Source organism: Saccostrea echinata, unplaced genomic scaffold, assembly GCF_033153115.1.
Source record: "Saccostrea echinata isolate AGI-Se365-2 ecotype Australia unplaced genomic scaffold, CSIRO_AGI_Sech_v1 ptg000062l, whole genome shotgun sequence".
Taxonomy (NCBI): domain Eukaryota; kingdom Metazoa; phylum Mollusca; class Bivalvia; order Ostreida; family Ostreidae; genus Saccostrea; species Saccostrea echinata.
The window spans coordinates 7,035,437-7,057,534 of NW_026889811.1; the positions used below are offsets into that span (position 1 = coordinate 7,035,437).

The 22,098-nt window shown below is 33.4% G+C and overlaps 1 protein-coding gene across 2 annotated transcripts in view; it reads right to left on the reverse strand.

Moving 5' to 3' along the window:
• Positions 1-453: 453 nt before the first annotated feature.
• The window catches only part of LOC133175487 (ATP-dependent RNA helicase DDX1-like), a 145,826-nt gene continuing 124,181 nt past the window's right edge, over positions 454-22,098 (reverse strand). For both annotated transcript variants that reach the window (XM_061310587.1, XM_061310588.1), the window contains 3 exons: positions 10,674-10,772; positions 5,622-5,742; positions 454-742 (listed from right to left, as the gene is read on the reverse strand). In XM_061310587.1, the coding sequence (XP_061166571.1) occupies positions 621-742; positions 5,622-5,742; positions 10,674-10,772 (342 nt within the window). In that variant the 3' untranslated portion in view covers positions 454-620. The remainder of the gene's footprint in view (positions 743-5,621; positions 5,743-10,673; positions 10,773-22,098) is intronic.

The following is a 22,098-nucleotide window of genomic DNA, read 5'->3' on the forward strand; positions in this document are numbered from 1 at the left end:
TTTCTATTGTAGCCTCATTGTGGCTCAAAAACCTATAATCTAAATCTACCCTATATAGAGAAGCTTTAATACCAATTTAAAAAATTCTGTTCCAGCAGCTCTCGACAGTTATAATAATTTATGCCAGATAATTTCAGCACAAGTACATATACATCTAAATTAAATATCATTAACAATAGTCTATTTATATATCTAATGAGATATATTAATGACAATGTTTTCAACCTGCCCTTGAAAATTCATCTATCAACATATTGTTAAACTAAATATATTCTTTACAATTTTTTTTCTTAATGGAATCTATATATGAATTCAGATGAATTGCCTGTACAGCAAAGTTTGATTTTAACATATTTTGGCAAAGACCCCTGGAATGTTAGTCCGCATTTGTAGACTTTCATCTTATCCTTAATGGAAAAATAATTGGCATGTTGGGAAGGAGAATGAACTAAATGACTGCAAGACAATTTTATTAGCCTGAAATCATGGAATAGAAATGCATTTTCAAGCAATATTTTTTTAAGCTGCTACTAAAACTATTTTTCTTATAGATTTCCCATCAAAGATTGCAATAAATGTCAAATCATATTGGCAATAAAGTGCTGCAAAGAAACAATTTGTTAACGCTGGACGAACTTTCTGTACTTTAAGTCGATGAATGAAGTCTGAGCTCTCTTCTCTAGTTCTGCCAACTCTTTCACAGCTGGTGCCAATGATGCTGCATGTCCCATGTAAGTTCCACCTTAAAAACAAATAGCAAGTTCCACCTTAAAAACAAATAGTAAGTTCCACCTTAAAAACAAATAGTAAGTTCCATCTTAAGAACAAATAATAAGGCTTTTTGTCATAAATGGTGCAAAGAATATAACACATGTAAATCTAATACGAGTTGATTCTTAATTATAAGGCTCATCATCCACTATCACTGAAATGATATTTTGCTTTTAACCTTTTTTTCTACCTGATCAATACATACATGTAGGGCTCACGGCAGGTGTGATCAGTCAACAGGGGATGCTTACTCCTCCTAGGCACCTAATCCCACCTCTGGAATTTCCAGGGGTCCCTGTTTAATGCCCTCTTCACATATTTGAATTTTTCTGAATATTTTGAGATCAATCACTGTGCGTTATCTTTTATAAATTTACCTTTTACATTACAGAATAATGCACCTTGATTTTTCTTAACTTGTTGTATATAAACTACATAAAAAATGTAAGAGTTTCTAAGAATTTCAACAGAGTACTCAATTTTAGTAAACATTGCAACATCAATGAAACAAAGTTTTATTATACCTCTACTGAGTATTTCCATACAATAAAAAAAATCAACAATTGAACAAAATCTATTTCCCTAATCTCGATTATTATAATCTGAACTACTACCACCTGCAAAAAGAGGCCAACTCGCTGCAAAGGACTCCTTTGTGAAAATTTAAAAGCAGTTTTTTTTTTAAATTATAAACTGAACCAATAAAAAAATAAAATAAACTTTCTTTTATATTTCATTAAATTTATTTTTTAACTCGAATTGTAATAATTCTTTTCCTATTGCTTATGACAAATAGATCACAACAGACTTCATTGGAACTAAATGCCTTTAACATTCATAGATCAAAATTCATTTTAGTACAATCATGTTTTATCACATGGGATTGTTGTACTAAACACTGGATTTAATGAAATTGAGGTAAGGTAGTTTAATCCTCAGGTTCTGAAAATCAGGAATCAAATAATCAGAAATTCTCAAAGAAATGTCTCTGAATTCACAAAGTAATGTGCATTTACCCATGGTATTTCTTCAAAGTTCATTTTTATAGTTAATCATATTTCATAAGGAGAATAAGGAAATATGAAAATATTTTTTTCTGGGAACACAAATAAAAGCACCAGCTTTGCATTTTTGTTTCTAAGACTTCCAAAAGCCTTGAGTTGTATGAAATAAAAATTGTTGCATAAAAAGATTTCAATTTGAAATTTTATTTTGAGACCTTTTTAATAAAATAATATTTTTAAGAGTTATTGTTCCTGGCTGAGGATCCCTGCAGTTGTAAAATGATCTATAGTCAAGTTTCCTTCAGTTAAAATCAAGTTTATCCTGTGATAAATTAAATCTCACATGATTCAGCAATTTACCACAAAGAGATCAGTTGGTGATCATTCCAACAATGAAATATAGTACTTTCACAGAAACTTGATGATGATGATGCTTATTATAACAGGGTTCTTCAACAGAACTATCAAATCTGTAAGAGGAAGGACTGAAATCTGATAAAAAAAAAAAACTCTTTCATATATAAACACAATAATAATATTGGCTTTTGCATTTATCATCCTGAAAAAATACGGTTTTCACAAAGTGCACAAAGTGTAATAGTATACAGTTATTAATAAAATATACCATTGAAGGAGATAACAAGATTTCACTTCCCCAAGGTCAAGACTATTTGATGAGACAAAGCCAATATCTCCTATCCTTTTTGTAATGGGTATGGGGATGATGACCTGGGGCCCATTTTACAAAAGAACTGTTGACTAAGACCAAAAAATTCAGTTAATTGTAACATTTTGCAAAATCAAAGATTCTGTCTAAAATTGCTAGCATAAAAATATCTTTCTACATTCCTTTTAAAAAGATTAAAACCATTTTCAATTTAGCGAAAATTAGAAAGTTATGAGCAAAATTAAATGTCTAATTAAATTAAATCTATTTAATTAAAGGTCTAAGTCGTAAGTTCTTTAGTAAAACAGGCCCCAGAACTGCAGAAAGAGAAACAAGAGGGCCAAGGATGGACTCGGGGGTTTATCATCCACCAATCAGAGGCTTTATGGATGATCTCACAGTGACAACAAAGACTCGTATACAGGCAAGATGGGTCCTATCAGCATTGGAAGATAGTGTTTCCTGGCCACGCATGAAGTTCAAACCAAAGAATTCCAGATGTCTCCTATTGAGGTAGGGGCATATCAACAGGCTAATCAAGATGAAAATTCAAGGAGAGGAGATCCCATCTATAGTAGGAAATCCAATTAAATGCTTGGAAAAGTGGTTTAATGAATCCCTCAAAAAAATAGATAGGACAGAAAGAAGAAGCTCCTTTCTTGGCTAAAAATGGTTGATGGAAGCGGATTATCTGGGAAATGGATTTACCAGCATGGGATTCTACCATGACTTATGTGGCTGCTCCTCATATATATGAAATTGCAACTACTACAGTCTAAGCCATGGAAAGGAAAGTAAGTGGGTATCTGAGGAGATGGCTAGAAGTTCCACCATCATTTACATCTATTGGACTCTACATCAACTCAACTCAATTACGCATACCAGTTTCCATTGTGGTGGAAGAATTCAAGGTAGCAAAATGCCACTTGTTAATGACGTTACGTGACTCAGCAGACGACAGGATCGCAGAAACAGGGATCCAGACAAGGACTGGAAGAAAGTGGTCAGCAAAAACATCAGTGGACCAAGCAGAGAGTATGTTTATTTACAAAACATCATTGGAAACACAAGCACTGGGCGACAGGGAATGTCACATTTCCAGCAGTGGTCAAAAGCATCAGCAGCACAGAGGCACACCATGGTTCAGGCAGAAGTACGGTGCACTGAGGAAGATTAAGGGAAAGTTCGATCAACAGAACCTGGAAAACTGGGGCCTGGATGAAGTGGGACTTACTGGGGCTGGAATGAACCTGGGCAGAACTTTGGAGGAAGGACCAGTTTAGAATCTCTTTCCTGCTGAGGTCAGAGTATGACACACTCTCATCTCCTGTAAACTAAGTGAAGACCCTAGCTGCAAGCTGTGTGGTAAGAGAGGAACCATGGCACATATTCTATCAGGATGCCAATTGGCGCTGACCCAGGGGATATATATGGCGACACAACAAAGTCCTGCGGGAGTTGGCTGATGTATGGCGGAGAGGAGAAGGAAACAACCATCAGACAAGAAACAAACACAGATACAGTTTGTGAGACAAGGAGAAGCAATGGCTGACACAAGAGCAGCAAGGCAGACATCAGTGCTGGATATTGGACATGACTAGGACCTCAGAGTGGATCTAGACAGGAAGTTAAATTTCTCTAACATCATGGAAATCAACCTATGACTGGATGCAGTATTAGTGTCCCAGAAGTCAAAGATGTTGGTTGCAATAGAGCTGACGGTGCCATGGGAAGAAAACTGTGAGGAGGCACATGAGGGGAAGAGCTTTAAATGTGCAGACCACATGGCAGACTGCAAGAATAGAGGATGGAGCATTTGGCTGCTTTCTACAGAGGTCAGCTCTCAGGATTAGATGTATCAGAAAGAAAATGCCAAACAGCAATAAGAAGCCTGAGAGAAGCAGCAGAGAAGTTATCCTGCTGGAAATGGCACCGCCGAGATGATCTGTGCTGGAAGTCGGGATCCACCGAATAGTGGATTGGCCACCACTGTTGATCCATCTAATGGAGGATGTCATGGTTTAGAGTCAAAGCATCCAGTGAAGGTTGTAGACCATCTGAAGACAATCGGAACTGACAGGCAAGCACCAGGGGCAGCACTGACATATAGCGATAGGCATGCATAAGAGTGCCAAGCTGACAGATAGCAGAAATCCATCTTCTGTAAGTGCATACTAAATGATATACTTTTTAACTGTTTTATTATCCCGATACTAATTTTGAAGCAGGGATTAGTTCACCTGACTAACACAGGACAAAATGATGATTATTAATTAGTCCATTCATAGCAATACTGACACAAATTTTGAGGTAGGGATTAGCTCACTTGACTAACACACCACAAAATGGAAATTAGTCCATTCACAGTGATTTCTAGGGTATTTTTAACATGTAAGGCTAACTTTAAAATAATGTTTGTTTACCCTCTCCCGAATCAGGATGAAAACTTTGGGTCGGTAGGTAGCTGAAAAATTTTTCACATGAAAAAATTCAAATCAATGCTGATTTTCAAAATCTATTTTCCTGAATGCATAAAAAAATTAATTGTTTCCTGGAGGTTAAAAAAAGTTTTGAGTCGGCCATTTTAAGCCAGTCAGTCGGGAGAGGGCAACCAATTTTTTAAAGATGGCCTAATGATCTAATTTTATGTACAAAAATTTGTAAAATTATAATAATAAAAACCAATTACTGTTGTTATTTTTTCACCACTTCACTTTGATAAAATAAATCTGAAATATTGTTTGGGTCCATAAACTTGACTACACAAGTGGATAGCATAGAAAACAATGTAATCCATGAACTTTTTAATACATGGAAAATATTTCGTGTCAAGAACATTCACATTCCTTTTTCTTTATTTTTACTATGTTCAAGAGTAATTCGATTTATGCAAATACATAGGATGGAATTTTTTTAATACATGCGAAAAGGAATATAGAAAAAAAAACCTCTCTATCTAAATGTAATATTTTTAAACTGTTTAGAAGAAAGAAATGCATGATTGCTTTTTTGAGTAATAAGGTAAAATATGTCATGCCTAACAAAAATGCTGACATAGCAACCTTAAATAAGTGAAAAATTGAAGGATTTTACACACTTCCTTTCGAAGGGGTGAAATAAAATTTCATGTTTAATTTAAAAACTGCAAGCATTTCAAGAGGAAAATCCCTTTCACTTACCAGTATTTTTGCATTTCTGTCCGTAAGTCACTTTACCATCAAACTCATTGACAGGAACTTTCATTTTCGGATCCACCTTGTCAATAGTGATATCTAGATGTTCCTGTACATCCTCAAGTAACTACAAACAAACAAACAATAGTGATATCTAGATGTTCCTGTACATCTTCCAGTAACTACAAACAAACAATCAATAGTGATATCTAGATGTTCCTGTAAATCCTCTGGTAACTACAAACAAACAATCAATAGTGATATCTAGATGATCCTGTACATCCTCTAGTAACTACAAACAAACAATCAATAGTGATATCTACATGTTCCTGTAAATCCTCTGGTAACTACAAACAAACAATCAATAGTGATATCTAGATGATCCTGTACATCCTCTAGTAACTACAAACAAACAATCAATAGTGATATCTAGATGTTCCTGTAAATCCTCTGGTAACTACAAACAAACAAACAATAGTGATATCTAGATGTTCCTGTACATCTTCCAGTAACTACAAACAAACAATCAATAGTGATATCTAGATGATCCTGTAAATCCTCTAGTAACTACAAACAGACAATCAATAGTGATATCTAGATGTTCCTGTATACCCTCTAGTAACTACAAACAGACAATCAATAGTGATATCTAGATGATCCTGTACATCCTCTAGTAACTACAAATAAACAATCAATAGTGATATCTAGATGCTCCTGTAAATCCTCTAGTAACTACAAACAAACAATCAATAGTGATATCTAGACGTTCCTGTAAATCCTCTAGTAACTACAAACAAACAATCAATAGTGATATCTAGACGTTCCTGTAAATCCTCTGGTAACTACAAACAAACAAACAATAGTGATATCTAGATGTTCCTGTACATCTTCCAGTAACTACAAACAAACAATCAATAGTGATATCTAGATGAACCTGTAAATCCTCTAGTAACTACAAACAAACAATCAATAGTGATATCTAGATGTTCCTGTAAATCCTCTAGTAACTACAAGCAAACAATCAATAGTGATATCTAGATGTTCCTGTATATCCTCTAGTAACTACAAACAAACAATCAATAGTGATATCTAGATGATCCTGTACATCCTCTAGTAACTACAAACAAACAATCAATAGTGATATCTAGATGATCCTGTACATCCTCTAGTAACTACAAGCAAACAATCAATAGTGATATCTAGATGTTCCTGTATATCCTCTAGTAACTACAAACAAACAAACAATAGTGATATCTAGATGATCCTGTAAATCCTCTAGTAACTACAAACAAACAATCAATAGTGATATCTAGATGATCCTGTAAATCCTCTAGTAACTACAAACAATCAATAGTGATATCTAGATGTTCCTGTACATCCTCTGGTAACTACAAACAAACAAACAATAGTGATATCTAGATGTTCCTGTACATCCTCTGGTAACTACAAACAAACAATCAATAGTGATATCTAGATGATCCTGTACATCCTCTAGTAACTACAAACAGACAATCAATAGTGATATCTAGATGATCCTGTAAATCCTCTAGTAACTACAAGCAGACAATCAATAGTGATATCTAGAGTATCCTGTAAATCCTCTAGTAACTACAAACAGACAATCAATAGTGATATCTAGAGTATCCTGTAAATCCTCTAGTAACTACAAACAAACAATCAATAGTGATATCTAGATGATCCTGTACATCCTCTAGTAACTACAAACAAACAATCAATAGTGATATCTAGATGATCCTGTACATCCTCTGGTAACTACAAACAAACAAACAATAGTGATATCTAGATGTTCCTGTAAATCCTCTAGTAACTACAAACAAACAATCAATAGTGATATCTAGATGATCCTGTACATCCTCTAGTAACTACAAACAGACAATCAATAGTGATATCTAGATGATCCTGTAAATCCTCTAGTAACTACAAACAGACAATCAATAGTGATATCTAGAGTATCCTGTAAATCCTCTAGTAACTACAAACAGACAATCAATAGTGATATCTAGATGTTCCTGTACATCCTCTGGTAACTACAAACAAACAATCAATAGTGATATCTAGATGCTCCTGTACATCTTCCAGTAACTACAAACAAACAATCAATAGTGATATCTAGATGATCCCGTACATCCTCTGGTAACTACAAACAAACAATCAATAGTGATATCTAGATGTTCCTGTAAATCCTCTAGTAACTACAAACAAACAATCCAGTGTTTTCAATAAGAGCTGGCAACCGGCAAAATTAACCGCCTGTTCGAGAAATTTTGCCGGCTATGAAATTTCCTTAATTGGGATTTTGCCCGGGTTGCTACGCAAAATCCATCGATTCTGTCGCGACTATTAACATGATCTAGAGTAGCTTCCCTTGACTGTGCTCTTTTTCATTGAAGTTTGATTTGATCCAATACGTACAACTACTGAACACAAGGCTACAACTTGCGAGAGTAAAGTTTAAAGAATAATTTTTTATGAATAATTCCAACCTCATATAAAATTCACAACTCAACGATTGGGATTTAACTTTAGCTATACAGGATATGATCAAGATTATTGAGAATTTGGGGCTTCATTGACGCAAGCATCAGGTATCTACAGCCTAAAATTTCAAACAGGAAAATAAATGTCTTTTTTTAAACATTCACGGTCACTCCACAAGCTAGGTCAAGATTATTACAACAGCAAATATTTATAATCTAGATTGATATAATTTTAAGACTTTATGAATAAAAGTCTTACTTTTTTAATCGTGACTGAGACGTAGGACCAGGGACCTATATACTAACTAGTATATAGGTCCCTGGTAGGACATAGGAATTCTTACAGAATTTCCTCAAACTGAAAATGTAAATTTATATTCTTGTTTATTTGTGTTAGATCTCTTGAAATACAGGAACAGTTTAACTTTTCACATTTACCTTTACGAAGGTTTTTATGTAATAGTTATTTGTATTTGTATCCATATTCTTAATTATTTTGTTTTGACAATCTGTGCAAAATAGTAAATAAATTTAAAGGTTTATGATATTTTAGTTTAAGATTGCAGAGCAGAATATTTCAATTTGGGGGGGGGGGGGGGGGGGGTGTTATTGTACGTCAATATGTGTTAAAAAGTTTTTAAATTTTTAAATAAATTATTTCCTTAATTTTGAATAATTTTCATGACCAGTTAATGTGAAAGGGACTAATTATATAGCATTTTCAGTATGAAATTCTAGCACAAACAATTGTCTGTGCTAGAATTTCATACTTAAGTTTTCTTAATGTTTTTACAGACACTTAGTTTTCAGGAAAAAAACTCAGTCTGTCAAAGTCCATATAACAAATCAGTGAAAGAGTACCAATTGTTTTCTAAATGGCATTATTAAGTAAAATTTGGTAATTGATAGTGACATAATGTGAAAAAACATGTTACTTTTTATTGGCCTGAGAGGTAATAAAAATGAGTCAAAAATGCCAATTTTCGTTTTTCGGCCGGGGGCTTCACCTCCCTGGGCCCCCTACCAGGGCTCTGCCCTGGACCTGCTGGGGGCCTGAGGCGGCCCCCAGACCCCTCGCTGAGATTGGTTTCCTGCTGTTCCAGATATATTTCCTTCTATTGAAAATCTTATTGAAAACACTGCAATCAATAGTGATATCTAGATGATCCTGTATATCCTCTGGTAACTACAAACAAACAATCAATAGTGATATCTAGATGTTCCTGTATATCCTCTAGTAACTACAAACAAACAATCAACAGTGATATCTAGATGTTCCTTTAAATCCTCTAGTAACTACAAACAAACAATCAATAGTGATATCTAGATGTTCCTGTACATCCTCTGGTAACTACAAACAAACAATCAATAGTGATATCTAGATGTTCCTGTACATCCTCTGGTAACTACAAACAAACAATCAATAGTGATATCTAGATGTTCCTGAACATCTTTCAGTATCTACAAACAAAACAAATAAATTATCAAACAGCTAATTATTCAGAGTGATGACCTCTGCTTGTCAATAGTGATATCTAGATGTTCCTGTACATTCATTAGTAACTACATACAGAAACAAAAAAAAATCATCAAACAGCTAATTACTCAGAATGATGGCCTTTGCTTGTCACTGGGCTCAAAATTCCTGTACATCAACATGAGTGACTTTATACTTCTTGACGGATATTTAATTACTGTAAGATGCACTGACTGAACCAGAAGATACCACTAGGTATGACAGTAAAAAACATTCATCCTCCAATGTTTGACAAAAGGGTGAGGTTATTATTCCATCGTGCAACAAGTTGTAAAGGGGATGTAGCACTGCCTATGTATGTATAAGGGTATGTTAGTGTGTGGGTTTCTCTGTGTACAAATTTGTAAGCAAGAGTGAGAGAACCCCAGTGTTTAGGATTATTAAACTTTGCATAATTCTTTCTTATTGTAATAGGTCAACCTCTATCATTTTTCAAATTGGTGAATTGGTAATTACAACTCTCATATTTATGTGCAAGATAACCAAACTGAATAATAAACAAGAGGCCCACGGGCCTTATAGGTCACCTGAGTATCATACAACAACTTGCACACAATTGAATTGGGTACATGTTTTAAACCAAAGGCCATGAAATTTAAAATTTTGAAAGGGGTACCCTTGCTAATCATGACTACATACTTAGTTTGTTTACTTAATACCCAGAAGCAGAGAAGAGAGTTATCAAAGTAATAATGCATTTTCACTAATTATAATAAGTAGAGCCCCCATCCCACAGGAACCCCTGACCCTGGGGCAACACATTTCACAATTTTGGAAGAGGGACCCTTGCTTACCATAACTTTGCATTTAGTTTCTTCACTTAATACCCAGGAGCAGAGGAAAAGATTTCTAAAGCATTAATGCATTTTCACTATATAATCATTAGAGCTCCTCCTAAACCAGAACTCCTGGGTTATAACATAAGGTCATTCCACCTTTGTTGAGGTGAGCTATGAACCCTGAAAATTAATACATGAATTTGCATTTAAAGTTTTAAATTTCCCAGGTATTTGTTATCCATACCTTTGGTTCATCATACCAGATACAGCATCCCCCGTGGTCCGTTAGGTTTGTGTTGTAACAGCCCCTCCCTTTCGTGTTACAGTTAGAGTGATACCAAACCTATAAAAAAATATTCAGTTTTATTATTCCACCAGACTGTCTCAAGTTCATCCTTTATAAATAAAAAGACTTTCTGCATAATATGAAAGCTGCTTTAATTCTTTGTTGACTTAAATTTGATACATGTAATTATAGCCGGATGTTGCAATCCTCAGCACTTCTGTTATAGCATTATGCCTTTCCTAAATAAACTACATTATTATAACAAAATATGTTACAGATTACAAATTTGTCACGAACCCCACAGATGGATATGGTTCTTCATGAAGTTATATAACGCAGATTTCTAAATGAGACTAGTAAAATTAATTACTTCATAATATTTAAATGATCTGTTCTTGTTACAAGCAAGAAATACCATAAATGAATAATAATATCCCCCCCCCCCCTTGAACAAAAAAAATTCTGCCCAACAATCTACCAAAAAATTTAACATCTATACATTAGCAGTCATGATTTAGTATCCATTATAGAATTACATTGTCCTCTGAGTGAACCTAGGTATGAAAGGATAAAACAAAATGTGCAGTGGGAAGTAATAAATTTGATTGCTAATGAAACGTAATAAATTATTTCTCTCTTTTATATTAATATTGTCTGCACACATCCAGAGTTGAAAGTCCTGGTTTTAAAGAATATACATCCATATTTTGTCACAGTACTGCATTTGGTAATGCTGAATTAGCAGACAGATTGGTCAATAATCTAGAGTGTTCAGGAATCTAGAGAAAACAAAACACAAGTATGTAACTTGCAACAAGGAGTTCCTGGACTCACAATAATGCTTGAATCTGCATCCTAGATATAATAAAAATTTAAATTTCAAGCAGCATGTCTAACATTAATGAGGCTGCTACCGTAATCAAATCGATTTTTATGCCCCTTGACCTTAGAGTTTGACCCACTTTTAAAAAACTTTAACCTTGGCCAAAACTTTTGAACAGTAAGTACTAGGGCTTTCAATTTTCACATGTATATTCCTTGTGACAAGACCTTTCTTTGGATACAAACAATTTTTACCTTTTGACCTTGACCTTGGAATTTGACCTACTTTTGAAAAACTTTAACCTTGGCCATTACTTTTGAACAGTTGGTGCTAGGGCTTTTATATTTTGCATGTTTATTTCTTATGACAAGATCTTCCTTTGTCTACCATTAATTTTGACTCTTTGACCTTTACCTTGGTGTTTGACCCATTTTAGAAAATGTTAACCTTGACCATAACTTTTGAATGATTAATTGGTCATATCCATTGACACAAATCCTTTCTTTATGTAACAACATTTTTGATCTCTTGACCTTGACGTTTGACTTGCATTTGAGAAACTTAAACCTTTGCCTAGCATCCACAAGTCAAATTTCATATATAATATTTAACAGTTGTATTGTATATCAAATTAAAGCTTATAAAAAATCATTTAAGAAAAATATCATTTTGGGATTTTCTGGTCAAGTGTTGTTACTAAAAATAGATTGCGAAATGTAAGGGTATTGTTCTTGTGTGTGACCACTTTTCTGAAGTAAATATTTTGTATCATTAATGTCAAGATGTAAGTTAAGATATTAAAAATATAATCTTTTTCTTTTTTTTCTGTTACCCAGAATCATGATCATTAAAGTTTAATTGCATTAAACACCTAAATTGGCCTGATTCATTAGATTTTGACGGTCTACTTCCTGTATAATCAGTTGTGTCACACGATAGATACGCAAAGTTACGCCAAAGAAACGCAACGTTACGCCAACGTTATGCTTATAAAAAAAATGTCAGCAATAAAATTAATAAAGATGATCGCAAATTAATTTAAAACCAGTAAAAACACTAAATTATATCAATTGTTGAGGATTACACCTTATTTAGCAGGTGAAAAAAAACCTACAATAGAGCAAGTTTACTGGGTTATATCTTGTTAAATAGTGTCATATTTTATAATTTTTAAGGTTGACTTTATATATTTTTTTATTGAAAAGAGCTGGAAAACGGTGGTTAATATCAAACAAATTGAAAATTAACAAAAATTACAACAATAATTATTGCAATTTAATATTGTATGTTTTTTTAAATAACGTTTTCCATTAATATTCCTTGTTGAAAAAAATATGTAATGTGTAGAACAAGTATAGACGGTGCACTCTCCATTGCATTAACTAGTTTTTGACAGCACAACCTAATATAATAAAAAAATCTTTCAGTATTTTCAATTTTTTCAACGTTTTTACTATTTGCATTTTTATTTTTTTTATTTTGTATCGTTTTAAAACACAAACATTAATAAACAAACATACAAAACAATTATTAAAGAAATTCTATTTCAGAAACAAATAATGTACATGTATTTTAATATGACATAAACCAAATATCAACTTTGCTAAGTAGCATATAAAAGTTCATTACTACCGAAATAATATCATCATAAATATTTTGACTTCTTTATTTTCTCCAAGAAAAAATCATCCTTACTAACAGAAAATTATATTGACTTCAGAACTTTTAACAAATTTGCAAAGAGTTCTTTGTAGGAGAGTGTGTATCTTTTACCATTGTCTCCTTTCTTAGTAAATTTATAAAGTTCTTTTTCTGTAACACATTGTTTCAAAACATTTTTCCTGTACCGCAACTGTGCTTTAATGGCCTTGATTTTTTCCCTGACACAATTGAGCTCCTTTATTTTTAATTTGCATTCCTGCGGAGATTTCCATAACCCATAGAAAACAATTTCATCGCTCTGTTTTTCAAGACGATGCAACCTTTTTCTCTGAACTTCTGCTTTGTGTTGAAATTCTTGCTCTTGTCGCTCTTCTCGTTTTTGCTGTATTTCTCTTCTCCGTGTTTCAAAGATAGATCTTTCCGTTTGTACAGATTTACTGGCTTCTGAAATGAGAACATCTATATTTTCTTCTTTACTTAGTACAGTCCCTGAAACGTTCTACTTTCCCATTTTTCCGTTCGCTCACCGTTCGTTCACCGTTCGTTCAGCGTGCGTTCACCGTTCGTTCACCGTGCGTTCACCGTTCGCTCTCCGTTCACAGTTTTGCGTTCACCGTTCACCGTGCGCTCGCGTTCACCGTTCACAAAGCGTTCAGCGTTCGCTCTTCGTTCCGTTCACTTTGCGTTCACCTTGCGTTCAGCGTTCACCTATCGTTCAGTTTTCATTGCCATTCGGAACTCCGAAGTGAAAGGACTTATCTTTTTGTAGTTAAGGAGTTACAGGTTTTTTTTTAATTTATTAACTAACATATCGTGTTTGAAGAATCATTATTTCATGAGGAAAAATATCTACGATATATATTTTTATTATTTTAACTTAGCTGTTAGGTTATTTATTAAATTACTCTGGAAAATAAATGTTGTTACAAGCACATTCTGTGCCTATGTAGAACGATGCTGAAATATTAAATTTAACTAAGGGCAATGTGCAAATACTTCAAGCACTGCAACATTTTGTTGTTTTGTTAAAGACGACAAATCATTAATGGAGATATAATTATTCAAGTCAAATAATTACGCAGCAAAATTACGAAAATATTTATTTCTAATAGTTTTTTTTTTTTCAATTACTACGGAAAATATAATAGAACTAGTACTAGTTCTGAGAGTTATACATAGTACTGCGGATATCCTGTTAATTTATTATCTTTAGAACGAATTAAATTGATAGTGTGGTTAAAGGAAATATTTTTAAAATGTAATGCACTACAGAATTTCTCTACTGTAATATGTAAAGTATATAGTTATAGAGAAAAAAAAAACTTTCTTCACCGTAACTTAATATGTTTGCTAATCGATATGATTAATACCCCCCCCCCCTTTCCCCCTAAATCGGTGACTTAGTCAGTACCATATTTCCAGAATGTTTTAATTAACAGTTAAAAAAAGCTACGGTCTTTTTTAGAAAAAAAATTTCAGTCTCAAAACAAACATGCATCTAAAAAAGTCACAAAACAATAGTAGATCAAAATGTACACGTGTCGGCGGTGGTATTTGAAATTGGCAGAGAGTATGTTTCACATTCAAGTGTTAATGCCTAATGTATTTTACTAATTTATTATTCAAATGTTGGAATCAAATCTAGAAATGATAAAAATAAATGTTATAACTTGTTGGAAATACTCGCACTTCGTCTTCGATGTGACGAAACTTTCACACCTGCACAGTGTCGAATGATTTTGATTGACAGGACAAGCACGTGGACTTCGTGTGAACTTGAAGCAGGAAAATGAAAAACAAGTATGACTGTCAAACAAATGGATATGATTTGTTGATAAAAAAAAAAAGTTACTTTCACTGTCTGATATATTTAGAAAAAAATTTCCGAGTTTTTGTTTGATATAGGTACAAACATTTGGTGAAGCCTAAAAGGAGGGGGGGGCTAAAACTGAATATTTCTCTCTCTCTCTCTCTCTCTCTCTCTCTCTCTCTCATTTGTCTGTTTAATAAAAACTATAACACCATATTACTTAAATATCAAGTTCTGAAAATTGAATTTATAACAAATAATATGAATATGTATTTTTGTATCATCATGATCTTGTTCGAGTATAATCACTGCCATCTAAAGATGCATGTAGACCTCTGCTCAATAAATCATAATGAAAAATAGAAATGACACATAATATATTATTGTTTTAAATATTTAAAATACGAGCGTATAAATGTAATTAATTTTTTTTTCATTACTTTACACGAAATCGCCTTGACACGGAGATATATATATATATATATGAATATAAGTTACAACCGCTTTAATTCATTCTTTAAATCATAAGATTTCTCTGATTTGTTATCAACTAAGAATAAACATTTTTATTTTCCAACTAAAAACAATATCTTTTATACTTCAGCGTTCGGCAACAATTGCAATGTTTTAATGCGATAAAAATCGTGTGATTAAAAACTTAATGTGCATGCATCGTCTTTCTGAGGACAATTTTGGAGAATTTATTTTATTGACTTAATTATTCATTCATTTATTTGTTTACTTATTTATTATTATTATTATTATTTTTTTTTTTTGGCACCTGACATTATAATACAACAAAATAGTTTCAATGCAAGGAAAAGATCAGAGGCATTCCGAATATATCGTTCATCTTGCGTTCACCGTTCGTTCACCGTTCACTTTGCGTTCGCGTTTGCGCTCCGTTCGCGTTCTGCGTTCGCTCACCGTTCACCGTTCACACATCGTTCACCAAGTTGCGTTCAGCGTTCACACATCGTTCACTCACCGTTCGCTCTGCGTTCGTTCAGCGTTCGTTCACCGTTCGTTCAGCGTTCGCTCACCGTTCAAGTGGGAAAGTAGAACGTTTCAGGGACTGTAACCAGTCAGATGTTTTATTCAGCAAAAATAGGGTGTAGGCTTCAATTGCAAGAGTAGATATGTTAGGTTTACTTCTTAAAATCTGGTCCATATATGCAAAAAGTCTTTCTGAAAAGGAATTGTGCTTGTCCACACTTTTTGTTAGTAATGACAGCTCCTCGGTAAAAGTTTCGTACTTTCCATTTGCTAAGTGGTCTTTGTAAACATGAAGAACGACATTCCTGATGGAGGGTAGCATAATGCTTAATATGATCTCGACGTCTGTGTCATATTTAGATTCGCTTATCAAAGATTCAAATATTCTGTCACCATTCAAGTTGTTTGGTGCGAAGGCAGGAAATTTTCCCTTTATAAAATCTGGCAAATCTTGACTAGCATCTGCTAAATACGTTGATAAACGAAGGTAGTGGTAAGACATACTTTCAATGGAGAGTTCTCTGCTTTCAAGGAGATTCCATAAGGGAGTTGTGATCAATTTTGCAATAAGACCTAGAGCTTTCAATCCGGCAACATAAAATGAAACCTTAAGATCCGAAAGTACAGACATAAGAAGTCTCTTACTTTCAATGCAGGATTTTTCCAGAAAATCAATCATGTGAGAATGGAGATAAAAGATACAAGCTGCATTTTGAAACAAAATATTAAACCTATTTCCCTTAAACGGCTGTAATGGAAGGGATGTGATACCATTTTGCTGAAGAAACGGTTGCATGTATGTTCTAAAACTTCCAAAGCACCCACTTTTTTCATCGCCACGCCTAGCAAAAGCTTTGCATGCATTTCGAATCACCCGAAAGCAACCTGATTCGCCTTCTTTTGAGAATCCTTCATGACAGATTGGTGGGTTCTCTTGAAAATTTCCCATCTCTGCTTCAAACAGACTTTTCTGTGCTGCATTTGCCATGTGAACTAGTCCATGGAGACCGCAAAAAAAGTTATTTAGTCTACTGACTGCTTCTTTCCCAGCATTATTTAAAGTGTTGTAATCTTTTCGTATTTGTGGAAGAAGGCTCTGTCTATATATCTCTAGTAGTTCATTGAATTTTAATTCAGTGGCTGCTCTATCACTCATTGTGTTTTGTATGTTGCCCAAAATTTTGTTCCCTGTATTTTCAAGAGTTTTGTTATTTGCTTCAGATATATCCTCTAAAATATCCTTAAATGTGTCTAAAGTATTCTCTGCTGACTTGGTTGCCATTTCACGCAGACCTAAAACAAAATAAGATCCATCTTCGTCACGAACCGAAAACCCACCATACTTTATGCCATACTTTGAAGTTTCATCTGTATGTAACGTAGTGTTTTTTTTCTCGGGTAATATTTCCTCCAGTTGTTTTTTAGCGAGTGAAAGACGTTGTATGTTCATATTTGCAATAGTTGTTTGACATGGAAGATGATCAGGTTTTTTTCCTGCCAACTTTAAACATGCTTCAATAGTTGGTCCTATAAAGAGAAGTACTTAATGTCAACATTTAATATGATGCAACTGAAAAGGTGCATGAACAAAATGCTCTCTCTCTCTCTCTCTCGTACATATGAGATAGAAGTACATACAAGAAAGAAGTCTTTCTCTCTCTCATGAACGAGCACACACAATCACACACAAACAAACATAACAAACAAACTCGGATGTACTGGAGTATTAACACTTACCAATCTGGGTAGCAGGAACATTGTGCTCAAGAAGAGTGTAGACACATAGATGAAGCTGAGGTGTGAATGCTTTCTCTTTTTTATTAAACAAGCGAATCACGTCGTTTTTGTTTGCTTCTTGTAATAACTCGGACATGAAATTTCCTCCTCCTTCTCCTTTAAAATTTTCCGAAGTTCTCTGAGAACATTGTTGAGGTCATCATTTTCCTCTTGTAATTCGCTTATGAATTTGTGACATTCCTCTACAGTTGAGTCTGCTGAAGTTTCTAAGCGAGTACATTTTGTTTTCCAGTATTCTTCTCTTCTTTTTGTTCGTTTGGTTTCTTGCTTTGAATCCTTTAACTTCTCGTGAAGAATTTCATTTTTCTTTTTTACTTCTTCTGAACAACTGCTCATACAATGTATGTTGGAAGTTTGTTTTGACATTTCTGATTCAAGACTTTGATTTTCAAGAATGAGTGATTTGTTAATTAACATGGCTGTGGAAGATGCATCACCACCTGAGCTGATTAGATAGGATGATTCAGAAATCCTGGGTGTACTTTTAGATATCTGAGGTGGAACAAATTCTGTATCCAGGAAATTTTTTAATTTCTTATTTCCCTCATTCAGACCATAAGTCTTTCTAAGTTTCACATACTGAGTCCATAGCCGTGTAATTGCTACCTTAGTGGAGGTAAAATTGCAGTTTTGCGAGTTTTCAAGAACCCATTGCGCAGTCTTGGATGCTCCACATACTTTTCGGGAATCAATAATGTCAGAATTGAAAAATCTGATGCTTGAACTGGACATTTCATCAAAAACTTGCAGAATACTAGTCATATATATGACTGGCAGCAGCATATAATAGACTCTGAAAGGGAAAACAGGAGACAAAAATTTAAATTATATGATATTTAGGTAAAAAAAATTAAGTACTGGTAGGATCTGTAATCTGTATTAAAGATTGTCCAAATTGTCTGTGAATTATTAAGACAAGCTCTATCTCCTTCTCTCTCTCTCTCTCTCTCTCCTGTAAAACATTTTATTTATATTTTTGATTTTTATTTAAGCCCTCTTTGATGCATCAGTAATACTATTTATTTGAACTTATTTTTTCTATCCATCCATCCATCTATCCATCCACCCATCCATCCATTCATATTCTAACACATATAAAAATATCTTTAATGTTTTAGTCAACAACAAGAACACTTAGAAACATCAGAAATAGTACTATCACTAACCAGTAAAATGTAATCTAAATTAAAATGTCTACACAACACAATTAAGGCAGATCTACAGGGAGAGATGGGAAGATTCGAGGTATTGGCTTCCTTTGAAAATGAATTGAAAATAGGCCTTACACCCCTCTCTGTCAAACAAAAAATCCTCCCATGCACGTCTCTTGAAAAAAAAATATGATGCGCTCTTGGCACATACTATTTTTTACTAATATGTTGTATGTAAAAGTAAAATATATATATATATATATATATATATATATATATATATATATATATATATATATATATATATATATATATATATATATATTAAATTATAATACATGTCAGTGTGTGGATATAAACTGTATGGTAATGGGAATATAAATTTAAGACAAACTGAATGAAGGCTGTGATGGTAAAACAATATTCCTCATATCAAAATCATTATTTTCTGTCACAAAAATTTTTAAACACAATCTTCTAGAATATAACACATTATAATTTAAGCTAATTTATTTAGCAACTAAATTGAATTTATTTATATTCCCTTTAATAAAAAAAGAAAATAAATTCTAATTTATTTATTTATTTATTTTGGGGACACTAAATACCTATTTTCCTTTCTTTTTTATTTTGTATTTTAACTATAAATATAAATTTTATTGCTTCAAAATTATAACATTATTTTAGTTTTTTTTTTTTTTATACATATATATTTTCCCAGTCCTAATCATTGTTTCATGTTATATGATATTTTTGACGTTTATAATTAGTATGAAAATATGTAATTTTAAAAATACCCCTTTGGGCACCCCATAAGAAAGACATTTAGAGTTATCCCCCTCTGAATATCCATAGTTACAGTAAACACACTCCATCGCGAAACAGTTTAGCCCACCGTGAAAATGACGTTAAGTAGTAATTACGCTTAATATGTAGTGTTGTTATTTGAAGGATCGCTTTTTAGCGCCGATGTAAGGAAAATTTATCTACACAGCTTCTTAAAGAAGAGAAGATTCTCTTTCGATCTATTATTGTAACACATATGCAACCGGCTCGACAAACGAGTGAAAATTCTCTCCGAAAAATACTTACATTTGGCTATCTATTATCATGGCAATACAAGAATCTGGGTAGACGTGTTTGGTATCACTATGTTCAGCATTATCTTCAGCATCTACTTTTGTACAAAAAATGCAGACTATATCCTCCGTTGTCCTGGAAACGGCGGAATAAAAGAACGCGGTTTTTACGACATGTTAAATTCGTGACGTTTTATTTCAGAACATGCTTTAACATTTAAAAGAAATTAAAATAGCATGCGACAATAAAAAAATATAACATTATAATTTTTAGATTGTCAAACAATTTACCTTTACAGTTCAATTTGATTTTTTTAAGTTGGAGATATGAAAATGTGTTAAATACGTTTTTTAAAATTGGTAGTTTTGTATATAGTCACATAGCGTAATACATAACGTAAAATGAGGTGTGGATGCTACTTTGCCATAAGCTGTCATATGGGGGTATCAGTGTTTGTTTTCTTATGTATACAACCCCATAAAATCTTTGATCACCTGTTATGCTCCCCTAGTTAAAGAGGGTGGGGGCATGATTTGAACAAACTTGAATCTACACCACATGGGGATGGTTCGATATAAATATGACATTTTGTGGGCCCGCTGTTCTTGAGGAAAAAGTTTTTAAAAAATTTGGCTGCAAATGTCATAGTTTAAATTTGACCCTTAATATAATTGTGATACCACCTTTTCTGGACCAGCATTTTTATGTTCTTTAATTATTTATTATTATTCATTTATTTAGGATATGCCCTTTTATTTGAAAGACCATCACCAAAGGTCATTTGTGGCAAGTGGTAAAATTGGTAATTCTGGCAAAGAAGTCAAAAAATCTGAAAAGTATATGGACATCAAATACCACTAAACACATGATAGACAGACAGATGACTAATAGACCTTTTTGATTAGAAGCTCACCTTTAGCTCAGGTGAGCTAAGTTTAATAAACTTAATTATTGAAAGAAAAAGTGAGCAAGCTCACATACCCCCGCTCCCCCAGAACTCGACAATGCAACATGTAATGAATGGCACAGTGCATTTTAAATACACAGTTTAATTCAAAAAGGGGCATTACTTGCAAAAAATCATCACATCAAAACTTCTTGCATATAAGGACATTCAAATCTTTGTATGTTACAAATTTAATTGGGCTGAAGTTTCTAAATAAATAATGGAATCAAAATTTCTTGGTAATATACAAATCTATGCATTATGTATACCTACAAAGTTTCAGGAAATTCAGTGCAGGAGTTATGCTGACAAACTGTTATTTAAATTCCTCTGTCAGTGATTTCGATTTTTGTTAATGAGTGCAAGTCCATGTCCAACACGTGACAATTTACACATTTAAATAATTGATGGAAACAAAATTATGATGTAGTCATATGAATTTGTTTATATACTGTACTTATGAAATTATTTAAGGCAAAGCACCAATTTGAAGGGGGAGGGGGGTTGAGAACTATCCAAGATTTTGTGTGTGTTAAATCATTAATATTTTGATCTCAAAATCAATAGGGGTCTTTTAAGGTCATAAAATATTTCACAATTCCAGTGGATTTCCTTATTACCTAGCTGGAAAGTTTCTTCAATAATAGGCAAACCTCTAAGGGCAAAAATAATGGAATCGAAATTTCCTGGTAATATGCACATCTACACACTGTGTACTAAATATCTGCAAAGTTTAACCAAATTCTGTGCAGCAGTTTAAGAGGAGTTGCACTAACAAACTGTTCATCTCTTTATTCAAGATATGGCCAAAAATCTAAGTTGAAAAGTACCGAAATTCCCAGAAAAATAACGGAATCGGAATTTCCTGGTAATATGCACATCTATACTTTGTGTCCTAAATATCTGCAGAGTTTGACGAAATTCTGTGCAACGGTTTAAGAGGAGTTGCGCTGACAAACTGTTCATTTCTATATTCAAGATATGGCCAAAAATCTAAGTTCAAAAGTGCAAAAATTCCCAGAAAAATAAAGGAATCGGATTTTCTGGTAATATGCACATCTACACATTGTGTGCTAAATATCTGCAAAGTTTAACCAAATTCTGTGCAGTAGTTTAAG